At 47.8% G+C, this 24730-nt stretch overlaps 2 protein-coding genes across 5 annotated transcripts in view; one reads left to right on the forward strand and one right to left on the reverse strand.

Annotated features, from left to right (window-relative positions):
- The window catches only part of DLGAP3 (DLG associated protein 3), a 187593-nt gene extending 171380 nt beyond the window's left edge, over positions 1 to 16213 (forward strand). For all 3 annotated transcript variants that reach the window (XM_083625487.1, XM_083625489.1, XM_083625488.1), the window contains 4 exons: positions 107 to 531; positions 1703 to 1794; positions 3225 to 3368; positions 5499 to 16213. In XM_083625487.1, the coding sequence (XP_083481613.1) occupies positions 107 to 531; positions 1703 to 1794; positions 3225 to 3368; positions 5499 to 5717 (880 nt within the window). In that variant the 3' untranslated portion in view covers positions 5718 to 16213. The remainder of the gene's footprint in view (positions 1 to 106; positions 532 to 1702; positions 1795 to 3224; positions 3369 to 5498) is intronic.
- Positions 16214 to 19647: 3434 nt separating this feature from the next.
- LOC310767947 (platelet-activating factor receptor-like) lies at positions 19648 to 24556 on the reverse strand. Of its 2 annotated transcripts, none has more exons than XM_083625581.1 (2): positions 23984 to 24556; positions 19648 to 22220 (listed from the first exon to the last, which is right to left on the reverse strand). In XM_083625581.1, exon 2 carries the CDS (start codon positions 22211 to 22213, stop codon positions 21209 to 21211), a length of 1005 nt encoding a protein of 334 aa, XP_083481707.1. In that variant the 5' UTR covers positions 22214 to 22220; positions 23984 to 24556; the 3' UTR covers positions 19648 to 21208. The 2 variants fall into 2 exon arrangements, with proteins under 2 accessions (XP_083481707.1, XP_083481706.1); XM_083625580.1 differs by having other exon boundaries at positions 23416 to 24556.
- Between the last annotated feature and the right edge of the window lie 174 nt (positions 24557 to 24730).

Below are 24730 nucleotides of genomic sequence, written 5' to 3' on the forward strand. Positions count from 1 at the left end.
GAGATGCCACTGGGGATTGAACCCAGGACCTAGTGCTTGCAAATCCAAGCTGGTTGGTTTTTGCAGCCCTTGCAAGGGACCGAACCCTCTCTCCTCCCTATCGCAGGCGCGCTCGGTTCAAGCGGTCCAACAGTGTGACTGCCGGCGTGCAGGCTGACCTGGAGCTGGAGGGTTTGGCGGGGCTGACGGTGGCGACGGAGGACAAGGCCCTTCAGTTTGGGCGCTCCTTCCAGCGGCATTCCTCAGAGCCGGAGTCCACACGGCAATACTCGGTGTACAAGACGGTGCACACGCAAGGGCAGTGGGCCTACCGGGAAGACTACCAGATGCAGTACGACACCGTGGAAGTGCCGCGCCAGGATTCCTGGATGGACAGGGGGTCGCGCAGCCTGCCCGATTCTGGCCGAGCATCGCCCTGCCACCGGGACGGCGAGTGGTTCATTAAGCTGTTGCAGGCGGAGGTGGAGAAGATGGAAGGCTGGTGCCAGCAGATGGAACTGGAGGCTGAAGATTATGATCTGCCGGAAGAGAGTGAGTCTCCGCCGGGTGCTGTGGGTTGGGGGATCCCATCTGGGGCTGCCAGCTTCCTTTTACAAGCTGGTACAGTCTGGTAGATATAGTTGGGTTGGGAACCAAGCTATACAATTGTGGGTCCATGTGAAGAATCTGTTGCTGGACTGCAGCATTCTTTGGACTGTGAATTGTTCCTCTGTGTTCTTTGAGAGAGAGAGAGAGAGAGAGAGAGAGAGAGAGAGAGAGAGAGAGCGCTACCATGTCAGGAAGAAATGCTAGCTTGCTTTATTGATGGGGGAGTGTCGTGGAAATGTCTATTGGAATTCGGGACGGGGGGGGTAAATTTGGTCCGGTTGACATTTTAATGCAGACCTCTCTAATTTGCGCTTCCCTGAAACAATAGGCAGAATGAAACAACTATCTTTCAAAATTCACACTTCGCTAAATTTTGGGAGGCAGTGTATTAAAAAAAAATCAAATCACATTGGGGGGAAGTATGCGTAAAAATGCATTCATGAAAATAACAAATATGAGGAAACGTGTATATTAAGCAAATTTGCACACAGAATTAGGTATATTAGAATAAATGTATACTAAAGTGCTGATTAATGTTTGTGAGAACTTTTTTAAACTGTTACAAATTGATGTGAAAATGTAGCAAGCTGAAGCTTGAAACTGGGAAAATGTGACACTGAGGGGGAAACAAAATAGACAGGTTTGTCCATCCCTCATTGGAATGTAAGATTTATATGATTGTAATTTTGTTGTCATAATGATAAAGGAAGAGCCCCACTGGATGACACCAAAGATCTGTGTAGTCTAGCATCCTGCATCCTACATTAGCCAATCAGGTGATTTGGGAGAGCCCACAATCAGGGCATAAAGTTATCCCCTATCAGCGCCAAATTTGGGAACTTTCCTCCCAGTGCAAATACCAACTTCAGAGCAGGGGGTCTTCCTCCAGAACACAGCAGAGGAGAATAGAGGCTCCCTGCCTGACTGATGCCATCCAGATAATTGTCATCAGTTGATGTCATTTTATTTTTTTGTATTGAAAAAACAACTGCATGTTAAATGCAAAGACATGGTTAATGTCACACTCTGGTAACCAATGGAAATTCTCCAGCATTGGGAGTTCTCTGGAGCAATGTGGTACTGACCCTCTCATTTTCTTTGTGTACCTCCCTAGTCCTTGAGAAGATTCGTAGTGCGGTGGGCAGTGCCCAGCTCCTGATGTCACAGAAAGTCCAGCAGTTTTACCGACTCTGCCAGCAGAACATGGTCAGGGAATCTCCTTGTGTGTGCCTAGATTTTGTTGTTGTTGTTGTTAGGTCCTCCAACTTTTGTCACTTTTAAAATTAAGTCACTTTTTGATGTCACCTGTGGGTGGTTTAGCCTCCTTTCTTGCGGGAGAATGACATTTTTACAAGGGATGTGAGACTACTGCGGAAAACAGCATCTCCCCATGCTAAGTTCTTCCCTGGAGATGTGGTGTCATTGTATGCCAGGGATTGCCAATGAGATGCCCATGTGCAGAATGGTGCCCTTACAGTCTTGACTTGGTGCCTACAAATCCTCTGAACTCTGCCCCTCTTTCACCTCAATGAGGTGGTGAGCATCCTTACCCTTTCTTCTCCGTTGAAAAGTACCGTATTTTTCGCTCTATAAGACGCACCAGACCATAAGGTGCACCTAGATTTTGGAGGAGGAGAACAAGAAAAAAAATATTCTGGATCCCAGAAGCCAGAACAGCAAGAGGGATCTGGCTTCTGGGATAGCCTCTAGCTGTTCTGGCTTCTGGGATAGCCACGCCAAGCCTCTCCTGGGCAGCGGGATGAAGGCTCCCCCTGCCTGGAAGAGGCTGCGCGCAGCTAAGGCAGAAGCCAGGAGAGGCACTTCGCTGAAGGGGCACCGCGCAGCTCTCCCTCTCTGTGCAGCGCCATTGGCTCCATAAGACGCACTCAGATTTCCCCTTACTTTTTAGGAGGAAAAAAGTGCGTCTTATGGAGCGAAAAATATGGTATATAGAGCTGAAGGAGGAAGTTGGAAGAGTGACTTATCTTTCCCACTTCCTCTTCCAGCTCTATGTACTTTTCAGGGCTCAGGGTAATTCTACTGTAAGTGGCTGGGGAGGGGGCACCAACAGCGCTTCCTCAAAAAATCAGAAGTTACATGAAAAGCAGCTCAGTACTTGTGTGCTACAAGAGATAAATCAACAGGCTTGTTAAAAGCACTCTTGTAGGCACAAAGGTCTCCTATGTCTCTGAATGAAACACTGCCCTTGCTTTGTCTCCTTCTCATCAGAAAGTGGATGATTCTACCATATCTGTGTGTTGGGCAGGATTGGGTCCCTTTCCAAATGGAAGAGACATGACAGGATTACCCATTCTCAGAGAATGCTGCCTTGTTGCATCTCTGCATGAGTTCTTGCTCTGGCTTGTCTCCTGCCAATAAGGTGAACAGAGCGCAAGCCATTTTTACCTACTCAAAATGCAAACCTTTCATGTTGCAAAAGTGAAGTGCACCTCAGAACCCTGGGGGAAACAGGTGTGACTTTGTATCTCAATTCCACATTCAAAGTTCAGAAAACCGCCTGCCCCATTTCTTCCTTCTTGTTTGTTCTCATCCAGGTTTATTTCCGCCTCCTAACAGGAGGGAGCCTTTGACACCAGCTCAATCTTTTTCCTTTCCTTCCTTCTCCTTCCTGGCAGGACCCCAATGCTTTCCCCATGCCCACTTTCCAGGACCTGGCCGGATTCTGGGACCTCCTGCAGCTCTCCATTGAGGATGTCAGCATGAAGTTTGCTGAACTTCACCAGCTCAAAGCCAATGGGTGGAAACCCATCGAGCCCAAGGTGAGAGGAAAAGGGGGCAAGGCAACCAGGGAACCAGATGGTTCGCAGTGCATGTTGTAACAGGGTTCTTTGCCCCTGGAAGTTCAGTATAAATAAGTAAGTAACCTTGCACCCAGGCCAGTGGAATTCTACATCAAGTAGGTGCATGTGGGCTGATAGCAAGTTGACTAGAATTCAGAAGGCTCAGAGGGAGGGCCGGATTGCTTCCCCACAGTAAAACGTTGCCCAGGATTAGGATTAGGGATGGGGGAGAAATCAAATACTGTTGGCATTTAAAGGCACACTTCTCTAATTCACACTTTCTGAAACAATATGCAAACTGAAACACAGCCACCCTCTGAAATTCACACTTCTCTGAGTATTGCAATGCAGTTCTCCAGCTAAGTAATGTGTACAAAAGTGCATATACTAGGATAAAGTTTGCAAATATGTATGCGCATATTAGTGATAATGGGGGAGTGATGCTTTTTATTACCCAACACACTCCCTGTGTTGCCCCTTTAACCCAGAACAGTTAAAGGCACAGCAGCCCTTCCAATGTCACTCTCCTCTTTGTGTGTCCTGCACAGAGTGGGGATGTGCTCATCCTCTCACCCGAGCTCACTGCTGTTCTGCACCCCTTCCTGCGCCTTATCTCAGGTGGCCTGTGAGATTTCCAGCGAGGGATTCAGATAAAGCCATCACAGCTGTTTTCCTCTCTCCCCGCGGCTCTAGAGCTGCATTGCTGGTCGAAGCAAAATAATTGGGCATTTTTAATGAACCTTTGTTCTTTTTTTTCTTTTTTAAAATTAAAACTGCAGAACAACAAAGCTCTTTATTCCCTCTGAATTGAGAGGCAGGAAGCAGCTTCAGCCTGGGCTGAAAAGCTATTTCCGATTGGTTTGTTTAAACGTCGTTCTTAACACTTTTGTTCCCTTCCTGCAGATACTTGCATTCACACACACTCCAGACTGGAGCTCTTTTGGGGGCTGTCATTTTCTGCAGCGTGTCATTGATGCAATAATATTTCATGAGTGGCGGGTTTATGCTGGGTCATCCGCACATCGTTCTCCTTTATTGGTTTTCCTGCGATGCATCCCCGGGGTTACTGCATCACTACTACCTTGGAGGGTCTTTGATACCCTCACGAGCACAAACTATCATGAATGCACACTATAAACGACACCTGGAGAGAACTTGGAAAAAAATTTTGCAAACTGATCTGGAAATGAGAGCTGAACTTAAGGCTGGAAAAATGAGGAATCAGAGAAACCTAGAGAAACTGAAACTATCAGACTCTGGGAATTATACTGAAGCGAGTGTAGGGATGTGTATATATAGATGCTAGAGGACATATTTATTAGATATTATCCTTCCTTCCTCACATTTGTGAGTTCAGCAGACTGCATCCCTTTGCAGCTTAAAAGGAAGCTGCTTTTAGCCTTTTAGTTTAAGTAATCCAGGATGCTTTGAGGCAGACTGGATTCTCCTGGTACTCCCGCCTTGTCTCCTCCTTAAAACAATAATCACACCAACAGTCTTGTAAAAGGTTTTTTTAAAAAGCATTTACTCACTCATAATACTTGATGAAGAGTAACAGATACTGCTGCTTTTGTTCAGGCAGGCTTAAAATGGTAATTCAGTTACAAAGTCTAGCTTAAGGTGGAGTCTGAGAGGTGTATGTTCTACATCAGGCATAGGCAAACTTGGCCCTCCAGATGTTTGGGACTACAACTCCCATCACCCCTAGCTAACAAGACCAGTGGTCAGGGATGATGGGAATTGTAGTCCCAAAACATCTAGAGGGCTGAGTTTGCCTATGCCTGTTCTACATTGCTGGAATGGGGTGAAAGAGCAAAGAGGAAATGCCCAGCCAGGTGATGATATTCTATGTCAGGACCCAGTGGAAGCGGCTCTCGGAGTTCTCTCTAGCAAACTTACAGGAAAACTCTGTTTTCCCATCATGAGCCTATCTAGCAATCATGCATTGTTGGCATGACTGCATTGTAAATATCCCACAGCGAGGGAGGGAAGGGCCTTCCACCATTGCTGCAGCCACCACCCCAGCGCTGTGCCTGTCATGGGTCCTTCCCTTCCCACTAACGCCTTCCCTCCTTCTCCCTCTCTCCCTCCCTCTTTGTCCTTTTGCAGGAGGAAAAGAAGGTGCCTCCGCCAATACCAAAGAAGCCGCCACGCTCCCGGCTGCACCCAGTGAAGGACCGGTCCCTGGACTCTGTGGACCGGCAGAGGCAGGAGGCCCGCAAGAGGCTCCTGGCGGCCAAGAGGGCTGCCTCCTTCCGCCAGAGCTCAGCCACCGAAAGTGCAGACAGCATTGAGATCTACATCCCCGAGGCCCAGACCAGACTGTGAGGGCAGGGGCCTCTTTTCTAACCATCCTGTACGTGCAGAAGACACAGCACCACTGTGATCTGTGTCCCATCATTTCCCCAGGGAGGGCAACTCTAGGCCTGATCGCAATCCCTGAATTTTTTAACAAGAACTTCTGCAATCCATGGACCTGAAGCCAGACAGATGTGAAAACTGGCCTCCTTCACTCGTCGCTCTTATAGCAAGATGTGGCGGTTGCCAGCCTTCACCGGTTGCTCTCCTCTGGTCCATCCAGACCGGAACCTTTCCCCCTTCTATTCCTCTGATTCTCTTCTTATATAACCTTTGCCCCCTGCTCCCATTGGTGGGCATTTCCACCACCAAGACCCCTTAACCCGCCCCCTTTCCATGAGCTTTTTTCACTGTCCTGCAGGCTCGGGGCCCCCATCAACAACCCCGTCACTCCGCATCCACGGATTCGAGGCCCATCAATATTTATATTATAAATATTATATGTATATGTACTTCTATAAATATAACCGAAGGGCAGAAACTGCCCAAGACCACAGCTGTGTTTCTGATGGCGAGAGCCTTCTCGTCTCCTCAGGAGACCCCGTCCCGTCCCGTGTCAGCAGCCTGAGTCCCCACACCCTACACGCACAAAACATACTAAGATCTCCCCCACCACCAACACATACACACAAACACACAAGTTGGATGAAGCAAGGGAGATAGCTAGAGGGATGGGTGGCCACCACCATATCCATCAGCCCCAGAAACTTGGCTGAAGGTCTGCTGGTCGACAAACATTTGGTGGAACTGGTTCCGTGAGGAGTGGTGCATCTATAACTTCCTGAGTCTTGGCAGCTGATGCTCCTGATGAGAGATTCTTAAAAAATAGCATTGGCTGTACTCTTCTGTGGTGATACCACTCAAATGACCAATGACTCATTCTCTTGCATCAGCAGCAGCACAATTCCCAAGACTTGGGAAGTCATGATTCCACTCTGCACAGCATGTCAGGGAGTCGTCTTGTATAGAATTATGGGTTTTACAGCTCAAGGAGGATAATGAAAGCCAGATTCAGAAAAGAGCTACACCTATGAGAAAGGATCTTCTAGGAGCCAAATTGTCCAATGGGGGGGGATTATAAAGGAACTAGATTCTAGGTTTGGCTCAAAGCAGTGCTTTTAAAGCTTCCTTCCTTCAGGGAACACTCCATGTTTATTTGCCTGCTTTGGAACCTTTGCTCATTCCAAAGGATTCTGGGAAGTGATCTAAGCTGCGAATTTAGTTTGCATGGGGTACTGGCTAGATCTGTTTGGCCTCCCTCTTACCCACTGTAAACTAAGACTAGGCCCTAGAACAGGCCTAGTTTTCTCCCACAATTCCACTTTGCAAGGAAAGAAGGATGGTGGTGGGTAAGATCTTTCAGGAAAGCTTATCCACCTTTCCTGGTCTTCTCATCAACAGATCCACACAGACACGCACCCAAGTTCCCTGGGACACAGTTTTGAAAGCCATTGGCTTAGAAAAAGGAAGAGTAACAGGACTAATTTACATATATATAAAAAATTAAAAGGGCATCAACATGAAAATAGATGGCGTGATTATTCACCCTCACCACTGAGAGCATAGAGTAAGAAGAAGAAACAGCGAAAATAAGCTACTAAGAGCGGTTATGGGGTGCTAAGAGCGGTTGATGGCATTTTCTAGAAGAGGAGCAGAAAACATCACTTTGGGATTTTGAAGGTTGAGGATATATTGTATCATGACAATGATTCTTATGACGTGAGAGCAGCATCGTTGACAACCCCTCATGACTTCTCCTACACTACTCTGGTAATGCATCAACCCAGTGGGGGAGCAGGATGATGTGGGAAGGACTACATCAGAGACCAGGTCTGGAGGAGTGGCTTTGAGGTGCTCCAGTTTTCTTCAACCCTGTGAAGTAGATTGGGCTTAGATGCAATGAGCTGCTTTAAGGTGAACTTCATGCTTGACCAAGGATTCCAAACCAGGACTTCCCGGTCCTAGACTAACACTCTGCACCATACAGGGGCTCAGCGATCCCACCATTCTGTCACGTGTGTTTGTGTGTATATGTGTTTTCTAATGTAAGAATTGGCACATGTTAAAGGGTTGTACTCAGGGTGTGTGGCTGGGAGTGTGGCTGTGTTTTCTAACATAATAATTGGTGCATATTAAGGGGTTGTACCTGATCAGAGGTGGGGAGCCTGTGGTCTGCCAGATGTTGCTGGACTTCAGCTACCATCAGCTCTAGCCAGCATGGCCCAGTGCATAGGAGCCAACTCCTAGAGGCCGTGGGGGCTTCGGCCGCTGGAATAAAATATTTGAGGGGGCTGGAGCCCCACAAAAAATAATGGGCATTGCCATTCAAATTGTGTTCATGCACTGTGTCATGCAATCAATTATGTGGGGCAGGGCTTACCTGGGCCCCCACAATATTTCATTCAAGTTGGCACCCCTGACCCAGTGGTCCAAGGTGATGTAGTCCACCAACATCTGGAAAGCCAGAGGTCGCCCATCCCTGTTTGAGATGATCACCTGAGGGTCTTCCAGCTGTTTTATCTTCCAGGAGGAGACATGATGATATTTTCCAATACATGTCAAGACTGGAACTGCCATGCCACAGAAAACCTTCCAAAAGGAGGCCAGATGAAATCAACGTAGGCTGGCACTTTTGAATCCAATTCCTCATGGCGAAATCAACTTGAGTTGATTTCACAATGACAAAAAGGGCCTAGCAAAACACCAACGGTTGTTACCAGCTTTGCCTCACCCTCCCAAATCAAATTCAAGGTTTGGGGCAGGAGGCATAGAGGAGGCCTCTCAAAGGCCATTGATTGAGTAGCCAGGGTGCTTGGGTTGGAGGGAGGCCCTGGGTTGAGCCCTGCTGGATCAGACCAGAGACATATCTAGGCCAGCACCCTATTCCCACAGTGGGGAACCAGATGCTTGTGGGAAGCCTGCAAGCCATACCTGAGCTCCACTTGCAATTCCCATCAGCTGGTATTCAAAGGCATACTGTCTCCAGTGGCGGAGGTAGAACATAGTCACAGTGGCTAGTAGCCACTGATAGCCTTATCCTCCGCGGGTTTGTCTAAAACTCTTTCAAGGCCATCCAAGTTGGTGGCCATCACTACCTCTTGCGGGAGAGAATTTCATAGTTTAACTGCGCTGCGTGAAGAAGGACTTCCAATATTCAGCTTCATTGGATGTCCATGAGTTCTAGTGTCTAGTCTCCCCATCCACGTTCTCCTTGCAGTGCCTTAGGAGGAAATCCTAAGTCCTGCTTGAGGCAGAAGTCCAGACCAGCATGAAATAGCTTAGCCATTTCTGACCTCCCAAAGGCAGCACTAACTACACAAGCATCACAGCCCTGCATTTCCTCAGAATACCAGTAGCTGGGGGAACAACAGCAGGGGAAGGTGATTGCCCTCATGTCATGCTTGCATGCTTCCAAGAAGCATCTTCTTGGCCGCAGTGGCAGCCAGGATGCTGGACTAGGTGCCCACCCTTTGATCTGAACCAGCAGTGGGCTCTTCATCTTCTCAGTTCCTGTCCACTCAGTTGCCATCTTGGCATCTTGTTCACATTGCATTGGCCAAGAAGCATAGGCTTAAGTTGAATATGAGAGGGTATCTTTCCATTGGGTCAATGAAAAAAAGTGACTGCAAAATAAACAGCCCACCAACAGAATGGCTGGATCCATGAGCTAGGGAGGAGCACAGAGTGTTGAGGTGGCCGCAGAACTGAGCTTTTTTTCCATCTTCCGAGAAATAAGTTTCTAGACCTTATGGTTGCAATGCTAAGCTTGAAAGTGGAGACAGTGGCTGGTGAAGTCTCAGAAGATGTGTGCATGGAAGAGAGAGTGTAAAATATTCAGGAGTCATAGCGCTCATGTTGCAACTTGCCTTGCTCCCATCACTGCAACCTGCAATTTGAATGAGGCAAAAATAGTGTTACATGGTGGTGAGTAGAGCAAGTTTTCTTTTACTCCATCAAACCATTAGTCCATTTAACTCAGTATTGTCTACACTGACTAGCAGCAGTTTCTTAGTGTTTAAGGCCAGGGGCATTCCCAGACCTACCTGGAGACAGCGAGGATTGAACCGCAGACTTTCTGCATGCAAAGCAGATGCCCTCTGCCTATATTTCATCATGCAAACTTCGGCAGATAGAGCTAGGGGGATGTATCCACTGTTAGTCATACTCAGAGTAGACCCAGTGAAATGAATGGCCATGACTAATCTAGGTTCATTGATGCCCATGGGTCTAGCCTGTATGAAACTTAAGTTGAATACAACCTAGTGTGCAGCCTTCAGCCAGTACAAGCTATGTCCCCTGTTCAAAGCTAGTCCTGAGCTGAACCCAGTGACAGTCATTCACTGTGTTGGTGGGTCTCCTTTGCCGGCTTGCGCAAGCAGATGGCTGAGTCCAGTGTCACACAGTTCCAGTGGAAACAAGTACATTGGTGGGATGGCTCATCCGGCAATGGAGCCGACGTGGCCTCAGATGCAGACTCAAACATCAGCTGTCACATCAAGTATGCAGGGAGGGTGAGCTGAGAAGGTAATTAGGAGCTGTAATTCATGCTAGGGCATTGTAATCCGATTGTCAGGTGGCTTTTTGCTCCTGCCCTGATTCAGGTTATGCCCAGTCCTTATTTGGACAGAGAACAGGGCAGCCGCTGCTGATCTAGGACAGGTGATGTGCTTGGAATATGCATGAGATGACTCAATGGCTTTTAAGGGGCTTACATCAGCCTGGTACCCACAAGCTGATTTAGGCTACAACTTCCATCAGTCCCAGCCAACAGGTAGTCCAAAATAGCTGGAGAGCACCAGGTTAAGGAAGGCTGGCTTGTATATTCAGGGGGCTCTTTTTGCACAACTTTCCCAGGGCTGGATGGGATGTTAAGAGAAGCACAACCCACCATGCCATCAGAGATGGCATCCTAGTTTTGAGATCTCCCCCTTTCCGTAGTGCTCAGTGAAACCCACCCTGTTTCCTGCTGTCATCATATCAGGCCCTTGGTGACCGATACTGTAGAAAAGGGGAAACACCCACCGCATGGTGATAATTAGGACATGCAATAAAGCAGCACAATGCATTGTGGAAGAGGAAGGAAAGAAATGACCTGGGGTTGGTGGGGTTGGCAGTAAACCCATGGCTCGTGTACAGAACTGGCCCTACTGTTAGGCAGAGCAAAAAAGTGATCTGCCTCAGGCAATGGTTGCTGGGGGAGGGCGGTGGCAGTAGCAACAGCAGCAACACGCACCTCTGGGTGCCTCCTCCCATTCCTTCCCAGTCATCTCCCTCTGTTAGAGTACAGAGATGAAGCATCATGAGGATGTAGTGCCTGCAGCCTCCATTCTAGCCTGCTGACCTCAGGAGCTATGGTGGATGCTGGCCCATGACTTGTGTTGATGTCACTGCCTGAAGTACATGGAGTAAAATCACAAGATTATGATGGGGGGGTTTCAGCCGGAACTCAATTCCGGCCCCTCTCAGGTAGGCACCATTGCCATTATAAGAGAACAAGGGTGAGTTCCAGCACCTCTTTTTCTAGAAAATAGCAGTGATGAGAGCCCTGCTGCTGGATCAGGCCAAAGGCCCATCTAGTCCAGCACCCTGTTCTCACAGTGGCCAACTAGATGCCTCTGAGAAGCCCACAAGCAAGGTCCTAAGTCCAAGAGCACTGGCCCCACTCATGGTTCCCAGCAGGTGGTACTCAGAGGCATTCTGCCTCCAACAGTGGAGGAAGAGCATACATGTCCAGTTGAGCAGCCATTGATAGCCATCTCCTCCTTGAATTTCTCTAACTGTGAATTGTGTGGAGGACCTTTTTTTGTCTCTCCTGAATCTTCCAACATTCAGCTTCCTAGAATGTCTCTGAGTTCTGGCACCACCAACCACCCAACCTGCACAAGTGGAACTGTGTGCCATCTTCAGACCTTCCCCATCAATGTGGGAAGGTAAGGGTGGATGACACAGCAAAGGGGACATTGTGGGGGCAGTCTCCTTGCTTGCCCCCCATCCTCCTTCCACACTGCAAGTCTATATGCATTCAACGAATGCATGAGCAGAGCTCAAATTCCTCGGGCCTTTGTAAACCAAGTGCATTGCTTTCATCTGGGTGCAGTGGTGACTAGCTTTATGCGCAGAATACCTTCAGTCAATGTACGTCCACCAGAGGCCATGGCAGCAGTGCCCCACCAACCTCAGCCTGGCCCCAGCCAGCCTCCAGCTGCCGCCCCTCTTACTTACAACCAGTCAGGCAGTGGCTCTATTTGTCATGGGCTCAGACTCCACCTACTGCTAGTCTCCTTGCCTTCCACCCTACCAGTCCCAGTGGGCGCCAATCGCCATTGCATACCTATCAGAGATGGGGAACACCTGTGGTCCTCCAGATGTTGTTGGACTCCCAACTTTTATCAGCCCCAACCAGCAGGACCAATAGTGATGGTCAGTCATGGTGGCTGGGAATGATGGGAGCTATGATTCAACAACATTTGTAGGACAACACTTGGCATCCAGTGGTCTAGGAGGGAGTTCCTGGCATAAGGGGCAGCAAGAGACCCTGTCCCTGCTCAAGGGCACATTCCTGCCTGCTTGGGGAGGGGAAGGACCGGGGCCAGAAGGGGGCACAGTCTGGGGAGAGTCCCACGAGTGAGATAAGAGGACCCTAGAGAACTGCATTCAGTCTATGGGCCAGGGGTTCTCCACTCCTGTCTTAGAACAGAGTGATGAGTCTGTAGGGAAAATAGCTCATTGTCAAGGTCATTTCCAAGAGTTGCATCTAGTGGGGTAAGATATATGAAGCGATATTATTTGTGGGTACCCTACTGCTCCCAACGTTCAGTGCATGCAGACCCACCTTTCTACCTTCCTCCCCCCTTTATCCTTTTCATGCCCATTCTGGCCATGTGGAAGCACCCTGAGATGCTCCACCATTAAACCTTCTGACCCACACCAGACATCCCACAAATGTCTGCCTTGCTGCAATCTATCTGTGAGCCTTTCTGAAGACCACAGAGTGATGCCTTATAAAGAAATGCAACACTGCCCTCTGCTGGCAGATAGGTGGAGCTGCTAGCAGAGTCCCTGCCTTCTCTGCCCTAGAGCCTTTCAACCTGTCTGGTCACTCTGATGCCCCTTCCTTCCTGTCTCCAGTCTCCACTGCTTGCACCCAGTCCTGGGAATGGGACAGTGGTGTGAGGCTGGCATTAGCCTCAGCCAGCAGCTTTCAAGTTTTCTACCTTGAGGGAAGAGCTTCCACATCTTTCTGTTTGCCAAGGCTGAACTAAGGCCACTGAACCCATGCACATTGCAACAGGTCAAAACTCTTCAACATAAGGGCCCCAAACATTGTCGGGCTACAGCTCCCATCACCCCTAGCCAGTTTAGACAAAGTTCGGACAGAATGGGAGTTGTAGCCCAACAAATTTTGAGAACCCAAGGTTGAAGAGCGCAAGTCCTCCTCCTATGGGTGTATCTGAGTGGGCACCTGTTCCCTCAGTCTTTATTTTCCCACAATGCATAGGAAGTTCTAGTTCTAGCACACTGTAGGTTAACAAAATGGCCACTACAGAGTTTTTTGTAGTGGTGGCCTTTTTTTCTTTTTTCCACCCACAAGGCAGAATGTCAGGTGCAAGTGGCCACCAAAGGGACCAGAGCAGGGGACTGCTGCCTAATAGTGGTCCTCTATAGGCACCGCTAGTGGGATGCACCCCAGCATTTACCTGACCATGCCACATGGTGGCGTCGGGCCTTGTGATGATGGTTGGAACTCTTTCAGGAAAATCTGTCCACTGTTCCAAGTCCTCTTATTGAGGAACCTCTGAGAAACCACCCAGCCATCTTTCAGGTTCCCCAAAACACACTTTGAAAACCATTTGGCCTAGAGTCAAAAGGATGCAGTGAGGGTTGGAGGCACAGTGGTATTTTGAAAGGCCTCTGACCAGATTCGTAAGAGCCCTGTGTGATGCCACTAAGAAGTTCCACTTTTTGTTTTTCTATTAAAAATATCAAGGACATTAAAAGCACGACCGTGCCATTCCTATTTTTCCCCCCTGTGCCTTTTAGAGCAATTGTTTTACAACATTTCATCAATTCAGGCCAAGGTCACCAGAAAGTCACTTATCCGTGACTCTCTTTTCATAGAAATCAGTCCAATGTCAGCAAAAGTGGGCTTCAGCGATGACAAATTGTTCTTTAAAAAAAACTAACTGTAAGAAGAAGAAGGGTGCTTGATTGTGTACAGCTGCCTTTAGTGGGGATTTGATTCCAGACTTCGTGCCTGGATTTGTGCCTCTTGTCGACCAAGTTGAACCACCGAGGCGTGTCCTGAATCTCTGGGGCACAATTCACAAAAAAGAGACATTCCCTCATTGCCATCTCAAAGCACGTTCATTCAGTCCAGGAGGAAATTTCAACAGAGATTTCTCTCCTGTGCTGTCTGCCCCACCAACACAGTGGAGAGTAAACTAACTCCCTTTGCTTTTGAGCATTCCCACCTTCCATACTGAAGCGCTTTTAGAGGTAATGTACTGTCGTGGGCATTAGTTGCAACTGGCTTTCACCAGAGAGTGCCTGGACAGTGAACAGGTGAGCCTCTTCAGTAACAGAGTTTCCCATATCAGTCTATCCTTGGCTGTGGCACAGTATGAAGCATTCTTGTGAAAGTGAAAGAAGTAGTTCATTGCATCTCAGCACTAAGCTACAGGGGGCTTTTAAAATAAAATAAATAAACAAATAAATAAAGCCGCAAAGGTAGCACATTCATAAATGCCCAAGATGGAGACCCAAATAATCTGTGTATCCACATATAGTGTAAAAGGAGCAGGCCTGCAAATAAGTTAAGATCTTTCCTCTTCTTTATACCTTTATATCTCCAAAAAGTCAAGACTAGGGGGTGCTACCTATTTGGATGAATGCAAAGCAAAATGCAGGGAGGGGGGCTTGCTCGCATATAAAATGTCTACAAAGAAGGTGCAAGAATTTCAATAAGATGTATGAAATTTCTCAGGGGGAGGGGAGTTCCACACACCTCTAAGTCGCCACCAAATGTCACCCCGAAACTGAATTCGAGGTAGATTTGGAGGGTCCTGCTCAGGCAAAAGCATCTCTAAGAATTTCGAGAGAAATGTTTTAGGAAATCAGAATAACAACTCTGGGGTGGGGTGGGACAAAAATCATACACATCTGTAGCCAAGACACTGAAGGGCTGGACATACCTTTTGATATCTCCTCATCACCAAGCCTCCCATCTTTCAAGGCAGCCTACATGTAAGTGCCGCCTCCAGTGGTGAGGGCTGGGAGAAGTGGTATGGGTTGAGTCCTTGGTTTTCTGGGTTTGAGCATACGCTGCCAGTGAGTTTAAAATGTCAGAAGGCATTGCTGATGGAGACCCAGCGCTTTTGGGTTCCTCTGTGCCCTCCTCCTGGTGATCCCCAAAGTTCTCATCCTTTAGCATCCTTGTGCTCTCTTCCTGCTCACGGTCACATGGTCCACACACACCCCCTCCCTTCCCAGCGCACCCACAATGTAGCATGTTCCATGGAGTTGTAGGGGAAGAGTTTGCCCAAACTTCTTCCATCTATGGAGGCAGTTGGGTGCCATATCCAAGTAAAGCAGGGAGCAGGGATTTTTGGCAATCCAGCATCTGGGGGAAGATGAAGCTAAGTGCTACTTTTTGAGGCTTCGAAACCAAGGAGCCCCACCGCCACCCCCGCACTGTGAAAACCTTTTGGAGGCGCCTTTTTAATCTCACCCTCCACTGCTGACTTAGGAGAGGCTCCACCTCGTCCGGAAGGAGTCCATGAAAGACGTGCCACGGACCCTGCTCTTCGCCACACTTTCGCAAGCAAGGACAGGCCCAAATCAAGGGCAAGGGACTGTGTGCCACCCGGCATCCTGGGAGCGTGATCCCTGATTGGCTGCCGTGACTGGACTGTATGGAACTTCCTGACTGATAGATGCTGGGAAATCCCACGGGTAAGCAATGTGCTGTCTGGAGCTCCCCAAATCAACCATATTCAGGGCACAAGATGGAAGTGATATTTCATAATTTCAGCGGCTGCCGTCCATCCCTCACCTGCAAGGTTTTAACGTCACTTCCATACTGAAGGGTTCTGAGTGACCGACAAGCACAACAGCTAAGGCTGGTTGGGATATATAACTGTATAGTATAAAATTTTAACTTTTAATCACATAACTGTAGCACTAGCAAGAAACCCACAGGGCATATAATCCTTAAAAAAATCTACCATCTAGTATCAACCATCATACAAAAAACCCACAAAAAATCATGCTTCTTTCTTTCTGCATAAAATTGCAGTGTTTACTTATCAGAAGGAAGTTGCTGCTGCTGCTGTTTTTAGAAGAGTTTTGATAACTGTTACCAGGCTCATCCCAAACCCTTTGCATTTTTGTTTTATTTTGCATTGGAAAAGACCGAACAACCCAAATTTCTAGCCATTTGTGGATTGGTTGTTTGTTGTTTGTTTGTTTGTTTTTAAAAAAAGAAATAGTCCTTTCTTTTGATAAATAGCCTCTAAAATGACATTTCTGAAAAAGGCTTTCCTAACAGTTATTTTTTTAGGCTGCAATTCCCACTTCCCTGGGAGTAAGTCACAATAAACTCAATAGGGCATCCTTCTGATTAGACGTGTTAAGGAAAATGTAAGTTGAGCTGTTAATGTGCATAAGAACCAGTCACTGTGCACATTCACTAGCGTTCATGGAGAATGTGTGCATAACCATTCCACGAAGAAGGAAATGTGCACATTAACCTGTGTTAATCTCCAACAGGCCTCAGGAAATATGATCTCGGCTGAATTTTGTACTATTTAGTTTCCTCCATGGGTGTCTAATGTGGTGCTCTTCCTGGCAACCTCCTTTTCTCGTTGGCCTCCTTTTTGTGCATAAATCAGTCTTTGCCAACCTGGTGCCCTCCAGATGTTTTAGACCACAACTCCCATCACCAGTCATGCCAGCAGTGGCTGACAAGAGTTGTGGTCTGACACATTGGGAGGGTACACGCAGTTGCAGCATGCATGGAGAAGTCTAGATCCAACATGTTAATTTTATTAGCCATGACTGTATCAGCTATGAAAGCTATCATAAGGTGTGGTTTTTTCCCTTGTTGTTTTTTTTTTAAAGGATTCTATCTATATATCCCAAACAACCTTAGTTATTATGGGCACAACCCACAAAGAATGTCTCTTCCATGAGTCCCTCTGAAATGAATGGGAACTGCACCATCATTTCAGTGCAGGAGGACATCCCAGTGGGATGCGCACCCAAATCTTTTCAACCCCCTGGGCCAAGTCTTGTCCAGTCAGTGGGAAGAATTCCACAACAACCTCATGTCTTAGTAACTTGTTGAAAAATAGGTGGATCTCAGGAGCTTCTCCCAGGAATCGGGGCCTCCACCGTGCTGAGATCTGCCTGTAGCTTAGAGACACGAAGGGATGGCGACCCTCCCCCACCTCTGACACTTGGTGCCCAGCCTGTCTTCTCAATGCCATGCCAGGGAACCGAGAGGCGGTCTTCTCTCAATCTCAGCCTCTGTCCACATCTTAGTTCTTAGCAATGTGCCTAGAAGCAGAAGGCTTTCCACTCGTTAAGACAAAACAAACTACTGTACAGTGACTGTGACATGTGGTTCCATTTTTATTGTAATGAAATTTAGCCGTAATGGAAACAATACTGACGATGATTATGATATTATTATTATTATTATTAAGAAGAAGAAGAATTAATAAGAAGAATTAAAATAATTACTGTTTGATTACTCCAGGCCCAGAGCATTGCTTGGGAGGCATGCTGAGGGGCCTGGTCAACCTTTGACATCGTGGCTCTCTGGTTTCTTATTTGAATTTTATAGGGACGTAATAAGCTGCCTTATACTGAATCAGACCATGGGTCCATCTAGCTCAGCGTTTGTCTTTGTTGACTGGCTCTCTGGGATTTCAGGCTGGGTTCCCTCCCAGCTCCACCTGGAGATGTCAGCGATTGAACCTGGGGACTCCTGCCTTCAAAGCAGGTGTTTAACCACTGAACAGTGGCCTTTCTCCTAGGTGGCGAAAGGGAAGCCTGTCTGCCGCTGGCTTGAGGAAAGATGATTGGCACTGTAGACATTATGGAGAACTGTTCAAAAGGCCAGAACGAATAAATAAAATCTGGCACTGGAGAAGTCCCATGTTCTTCTATGGGATCAGGGTGGCTCACATGTCCAACTTTACAGAGGACGGTCCTCCATTGGAAGGGCTGCCAGTCGTCTGTTTGAAACCGTCCTCTGTTTCATTGGTCTTCAGCTGGTGGGACATGGCCTGATCTCAGGTGGGTTACAGCAGCAGCAGCAGCAGCAGTGAGCAAATAGACGATACAGAATTAAGAAACAAGTCCTCAAATGAAGACTACTGCTTTAATGGAAGGGGTGTCCAGTCCAGGAATGATTTAACGATACAAGAACCATAAGGAGGGAGAGCAAGAGAGGCCTCGGAGTTGGCCAGCCACCACCATCAGCATTTGGACAACAGACTGAGCAGGCAGGCACAGAGGACACCTGGTCACAGTCTTCCCTACTATGGAGAGATGAACTGTATTTCTATTTAAATTACAGTAATCATTTCTAAGTTTGCATCTGTACATATAAATTAGCACATGCAAATTTTATGCAGATCTGTATCCTCTTTTGTCCTCTTTCTTTCTTTTTTGGTGATGGATAAATGGCCACCCTAAGGAGTACACACCCACCCACCGACTGTCCCCATTGGTGTGGGAAAGTGTTTATTCACTGGTACGTGTCCCTGGCTGTATCTTGCCCCTGTTTTCATTGATGCTTTTTTTAAAAGGGTGGGGGGGAGGGAAATGTGCTCATGGTCAGTTTACTGCCACCTCCTGCTTCAGAAGCAAGCACACAACTGTCTGTTGCCAAAAAAAAAAGTGGATATCTACAGCCAGAGTTGCCAGCTTTTCAACCATTCCCTGTAGCTGTGCCTTCAATAGTAGCAGGAGCTCCAGCAATTACATTTTTTCTCAGTTATGATTACATTACAGTGGTACTTCAGGTTAAGAACTTAATTCGTTCCAGAGATCTGTTCTTAACCTGAAACTGTTCTTAACCTGAGGTACCACTTTAGCTAATGGGGCCTCCCGCTGCCAACACGCCCCCGCTGTGTGATTTCTGTTCTCATCCTGAAGTAAAATTCTTAACCCGAGTTACTACTTCCGGGTTAGCGGAGTCTGTAACCTGAAGCGTTTGTAACCTGAAGAGTTTGTAACCCGAGGTACCACTGTATATACTGGTTAATGTCAAAATAGGCTTCTTGGTGGTTTACAAGTACACAAATCAATTCAAACACTGAAATATGAAAACCAGTCAAAACCTTGGAATAGAAGCATGCATAGACAGTGTGGCATAGTGGTTACAGCATCAGACTAGGACTCGGCCGACCAGGCTTCAAAAATCCCCACTCAGTCATTGAAGCTCACTGGGTGACTTTTCAGCTCGTCACTGTCTCTCAGCCTAACCTACCTCATAGGGTTGCTGTCAAGGATAAAATGGGGAGGGGGAGAATGATGTACACCACCTTGAGTCCTGGGGGGGCGGGGAATGGCGGGATAGAAATGTAATGATAGATAAATAAATAAAACAGGCAATAAAGCGATCTCATTAAAAGAACACAGTAATTAAAAGAGGAGGCTCAGTCAGGAGGAATGTCTGGGTAAAACCTGTGGCAGTGATATGGTCCAAGATTAAAGGCACAGCAATAAGGGTATGCTTAAAAAGCTGACAACTCCACATTCAGCAGGCCAAGACAATGTTTCGGTCCTTTCTACATTTTTAATCTGTGAAGCACCGGCAAGTTTCAGTCTGGCCTTCCTTCAGAGAGTGGGCCAAGCCAAGGCAGATGTGACGCACCACTGAAAGCCAGAAAAGCAAGCTGGGGTTCATTTCCAATAGTCAAAGCAGGTAAGCAAGTTGTGGGGAGGGAAGCAAGAAGCCTACACTGGGGAGGCTGAAGAAACAAGAGAAGCTGACCCAGGCAGAGATAATGCGATGTGCAGGAGGAGGTGCTTCATTGCGCAATGTCTCTGAACAGTAAAAGGACGTTAATGTAAAGGGAGAGGGGGAAGTGGAGGGTGGCCTTCAGGGATGGAGGACCTCCATTATTAGGCCAAGTCATGGAGGACAAGACTACCAAGGGCTTCTAGTCACAGTGAGTATGTTCTGCCTCCACTCCGCCTCTGAAGACCAGTTGCTGGAAATATAGGAGGGGAAAAGGTATTTGTGCTCAGGTCCTGCTTGCATGCTTCCCTGTGGGGCATCTGGCTGAGAACAGGGTGCTGGACTAGATGGGCAATCGGTATAGAGTCCAGCAGGCTTTTCTTATGTTCCTATGTCAGCATCTGGAACACCCTGAACCACATCCGGCCAATGAAGACTTGGCACATTTGTCATCATCCCCCCATTTGCCAACTTCTAACCTAAAACAGGGGTTGGGACATTGGTTCCAGCCACCAGATTATTATCCCCCTCCATCCTCATGGGTCAAATCTGACAGGTGGCTGGGGTCACCCACCTGTCAATCATCTGACATCACAACAACACGTGGTCCGTTTCTGCCTGCATAGTTTCAAGGGTGGAGGCAAAGGCACAGGGCTTCCAAAGTCCCACAAACAGCACGCTGAAAGCCCCAGAAACCGCTGAGGATTGGTGCATATGGAGGTCAGTGCACACGGATTTGCAAGTACCACTGATCAGCTGATCATCACTTCCTTCAAAAAAAACAACAACCAACCTCAACTGCATCTTTATGTATCCCACACCTCTATGACCAGGTTGGGGAACCTCTGGCCCTCCAGATGTTGTTGCTGGACTACAACTCCCATCATCCCTAACCATTGGCCATTATTGCTGAGGCTGATGAGAACTGGCAGCCGACAACATCTGAAGGTCCAGAGGTTCCCCAGCCCTGATATATGACATCAGGTGGGCATCAGGCAGCTTGGTGGGGCTTGGCCAAAACAGCCTTGCAGGCCAAATGGGGAAATCTGATAAGGCCTGTTTCGGCCTGCAGTCTGAAGGTTGCATACCACTGAACTAAAATGATGAAGCCATTCAGGAAAACAACCTATTAACTGGAGCTTTACAGCTATGGCCAGGTAATTCACTGTTTATTCCCATTTCCAGCCATTTCTGTGTGATCCTTTTAAAATTGTGCTTTACCTCTGCACCAGTTGTGGATCACTTGATTTGACCATGGTTGGAAAAACCTGGTTGTATAAGCTCTGCCAACCCGACCCCCTTTCAACCTCATGAATTCCATGTGGATGGTAGACAGGGAAACTGTTCTTACTGGAACAGTATGGCTGGGATTTGCAAGCCACAATCTGGTCAAAAAGAGGTCTGTAGGCAATATCAAATTCAAAAACATCGAGTCTAAATGATGGAAAGGGAGGTTGAGATAGTTCCATCTGAAGGACCTTCACTCCAGCTATGAGGAAGTTAAGGATGATGACCGAATATTGGGTGGAGATCTGTTTTCTGGTGGTGGTGGCGGCAGCGTTGAGGGGAGCGGGAGGCAGCGTGCGACCTTCTGCACCATCGTCCACAAATCAGTCCGGAAGCGTTTGATGGAGAAGCAATAGATGAGGGGGTCGATGCAGCTGTTGAGGCTCAACAGAGCCACACTCAGCATGTGTAGGTTGTCCAAGAAAGACGGAGGACTGCAGAAGGAACTGGCCATGCGGTCAGCCACCCAGGGAACCAGAGAAAGATGGTAGGGTGCCACACAGACCACAAACACCAGCAGCATGCCCAGGACCATGGCACGTGCCCGCCGGCGGTGCCCACCTTGGCAGGTGCCGGCTGAGGCTGAGAGAGATCTCATGATGGACATGTAAGCCCCTAACACAACCAGGAAGGAGGCTGCAAACAGAACCACCATGGCGCAGGCATAACTCCTCCTCCCCGAGTGTTGTTCAAAGCATTTCATGCTAATCGCTTCCACCTGGTAGGTCTGCTGGGTGAGCAAGGAGGGGACTGCACAGGCAAAGCACAGCAGCCAGGCCACAACACAGCCCACTAGCGCCCCCAAGGGCCTGTTCAAAGCCATCTCCAGCTTGGCAACGGTACAGTAGCGGTTCAGGCTGATGAGTGTCATGAAGGCCATAGCACTGTAGGTGGCCAAGTAGTAAGTGGCTCCAGCCAAGCGGCAGAAGGCCTCCGGCAGCTCCCAATGCCCCTCAGCCAGATAGTAAGGGATCCAGAATGGCAGTGTGAGGTTGAAGAAGATGTCCGCCAGTGTCAGGTTGATGAGGTAGATGCGGATAGCCTTCCTCACCCTTCCGCTCTGTAAGAAGACCAGCAAGGCCGCCATGTTGCCCGGGAGTCCCACACACAACACAAGGCAGTAGACGGCCGGCACCAGGATGAACTGCACAGGGTCGTTGAGCCGGCACTGGCCAACCACCAGCCCGGAGGTGGTGGAGTTGTTCATCCCAATGCTGCCAGAGGAAGAGAAAGGAGGGAGTTTCATCATCAGACCAAAACAAAGCAAAATCAATGAGGAAGATGGCACACCAGTTTGTGGGTGTTTATGGCTGGCGGGTGGGAAACACTTTGCAGATGGATAGTGTGGGTAGATGGCTAGATCAACTGACAGGACAACCTGAATGGATGAATGATGGGCAGGACACTTTTTTAGTGAAAGGACATGGTGGGTTAGTACATGGATGATCAAGGGGATGGATGGATGGGCACAGACAGAAAAGGGATGAGCAAGATAGGCAAGACTGAAGAAGCCAACACACACACACACACACACACACACTGCAATAATCCTCAGAAAGTTTTAAGCACAGGAAAAGCCCACTTGCATTCCAGGAAGTCTGACTCTCTCTTTCCAGCACGCTGCTCTGATGCTTGGAAGTTTCTTCTGGAGGAAAGGGTAGCACAGCTGCGAGGAGATGCCTCCGAGAGCTGCCACCCTTTGGTGGAGACATGGCTCCTGGCTCCAGCCAGCAGCTGCCGGGGCTTAGCGCCGGAAAGTCCCGCGCCTCTCCAGCTCCCGACACAGTTCACCTGTTCTTATCCGAGTCTCACTGCCAAGCGAGAGCACAGCTGAAGCTGCCGGGAGGAGCTAAAACATGTAGCTTGGTGAAATCTCCTCTCCCTCCCTTCCTTCCTCCCGCTCTCTTTTTCTCTCTCTCTCCTCCCCAACTTTGGCAGAGAAAAAGGAAATGCAAACCAAAGCATGGATCGGCTAATCAAAGCAAAAAGTAGTTCAAGGTTTATTTTCCTTGGGTCAGAACAAAGGGGAACTAGGGGCAAGGTAGGAATTGAAATTGTGGATGTCAAATTCAAATATATATATTATTCTTGCAACAAAAATCCAGCTGAAAATTACCCCATCGAGGTTGAAGAAAGAAAGGTAGTTGTGGATTTAATAGTAGCTCAATTATTATTTCACACACACACACACACGAACACACACATTCCCGCCAATAACATCATCAACTGTTTCTTGTCTGGTGTAGTGGAGAGAAAGTTGATTTGACTTTTCAATAAGGAGGTTAAAAAAAACAGCAAATACACCTGACACACAGACATTTTAAAAGAAAAAATACCTAGCTCTTCATTAGCAAAATGTTTTATACTAAACTGGTCCTACACACAAACATGAATTAGCCAGCATTTTACCAGATAGCTTTGGGGTGATTGTTTCTTGCTGCCATACAGTTCTGCAAGGGAAACCACAACAGAATGAAATAATTTGGAACCAGACTGGTGTCTTCTGCCGTTTTGCCCAGTTGCTCACACCTGAGCACACTCGCATTGGAGAAAATCACAGGCATCATTTTCCCAAGATCCCTCTAACATTCCATATCAAGCCTTCCTGAGTGTACATAACACTTAAACAATAAAATAAAAGCTAAATAAGAAGTAGTCTGAATTGGTCCCAGTTATAGTTGATGGGTCTTAGACGTTGCCAAACCTTTCTCACTGTCCTTGCTCCTGTGCCTTTAGCAACAGTTTGGCATGTAGATCTGAGCAGGTGGAGGGGTTTCCCCCCCATCCCCCCCCCATGGAGTTACCATGCGATACCACCTGCAACATTTATTTGGGTCAAGCTGCAGAGGAGCAAGGACAATAAAAAATGTTGGGGAATTCAGTGAATCTATTAGACAGAAATGAGCTCCAGGGCAGAGTCGATATATTTCCGGAGCAGAGATGGGTGCTTCTAAATCAGCTTAGGTTCCATTCTTACCTAGCAAATGCAGTCAAAATCCTGGCGAGAGTAGCACAGTGTGTCTCGATGCAAATCTGCCTTTCTGTCTCTGCTTCCAGCAAGCCAAACTACCCATGCACAAGAAGCGCACTTAAAGCCCAGCTTTCTGCAACATGCTAGCAAACGACTGTCATCATTTTTTGTGGTTATTTATCACAACTGAGTCATTTCGGTACCAGCTGGGCAAAACACTGCAGGGATAGAGCAGGCAGGTGGAAACAGTTGTCGATTTACAGTATTCGTAAAAGTTTTGAAAATCCAGCTTTGGCAGCGCAAAAGGAGCTGGGAGGGTTTCTTGTTTTCTTCTGTTGGCTCAACATGTAAAAAGGCAGGGTCAGGGGAGCTGGGCTTCAAAGCGAAAAGGGTGTGGGGTCGCATGGGGGGATTCCCATTACAAAGGGTTAATTGATGAGATGGTTGAGATCTTTAAAATGGGACTGAGCATGGGTCTTGAGAAGGGCAGCTTTTCAGGGGGATGAAAGCACAGTTCGAGTTCAAATGGGAGCTACGTTTTGTCTGCCAGAAAGTTATAAACCTCTGCATATGTGCACATGTGGCCATGGCTGCAGAGGTGTCCTCAGGGCAGGGGACAAAGCATGACAGCTAATGCTAGCTCAGTCCTCTGTGATTTTGTCAAATCCCCTTTTCATTGAATCATAGATTTGTAGACTTGGAAGGGACCCTGGGGATCATCTAGTCACACCCCAGCAATGCAGGAATATGCAG

Source organism: Podarcis filfolensis, assembly GCF_964270895.1.
Source record: "Podarcis filfolensis genome assembly, chromosome: 8".
Lineage (NCBI taxonomy): Eukaryota > Metazoa > Chordata > Lepidosauria > Squamata > Lacertidae > Podarcis > Podarcis filfolensis.

Coding starts and splice junctions, on each gene's coding strand:
- LOC310767947 (XM_083625580.1), bottom strand. CDS start 23,573: ATGATGCCTGTGATTTTCTCCAATGCGAGTGTGCTCAGGTGTGAGCAA. Junction 22,221..23,415: donor AATCACCCCAAAGCTATCTG/GTAAAATGCTGG, acceptor TTCCTCTGGCAG/CATTGGGATGAACAACTCCA.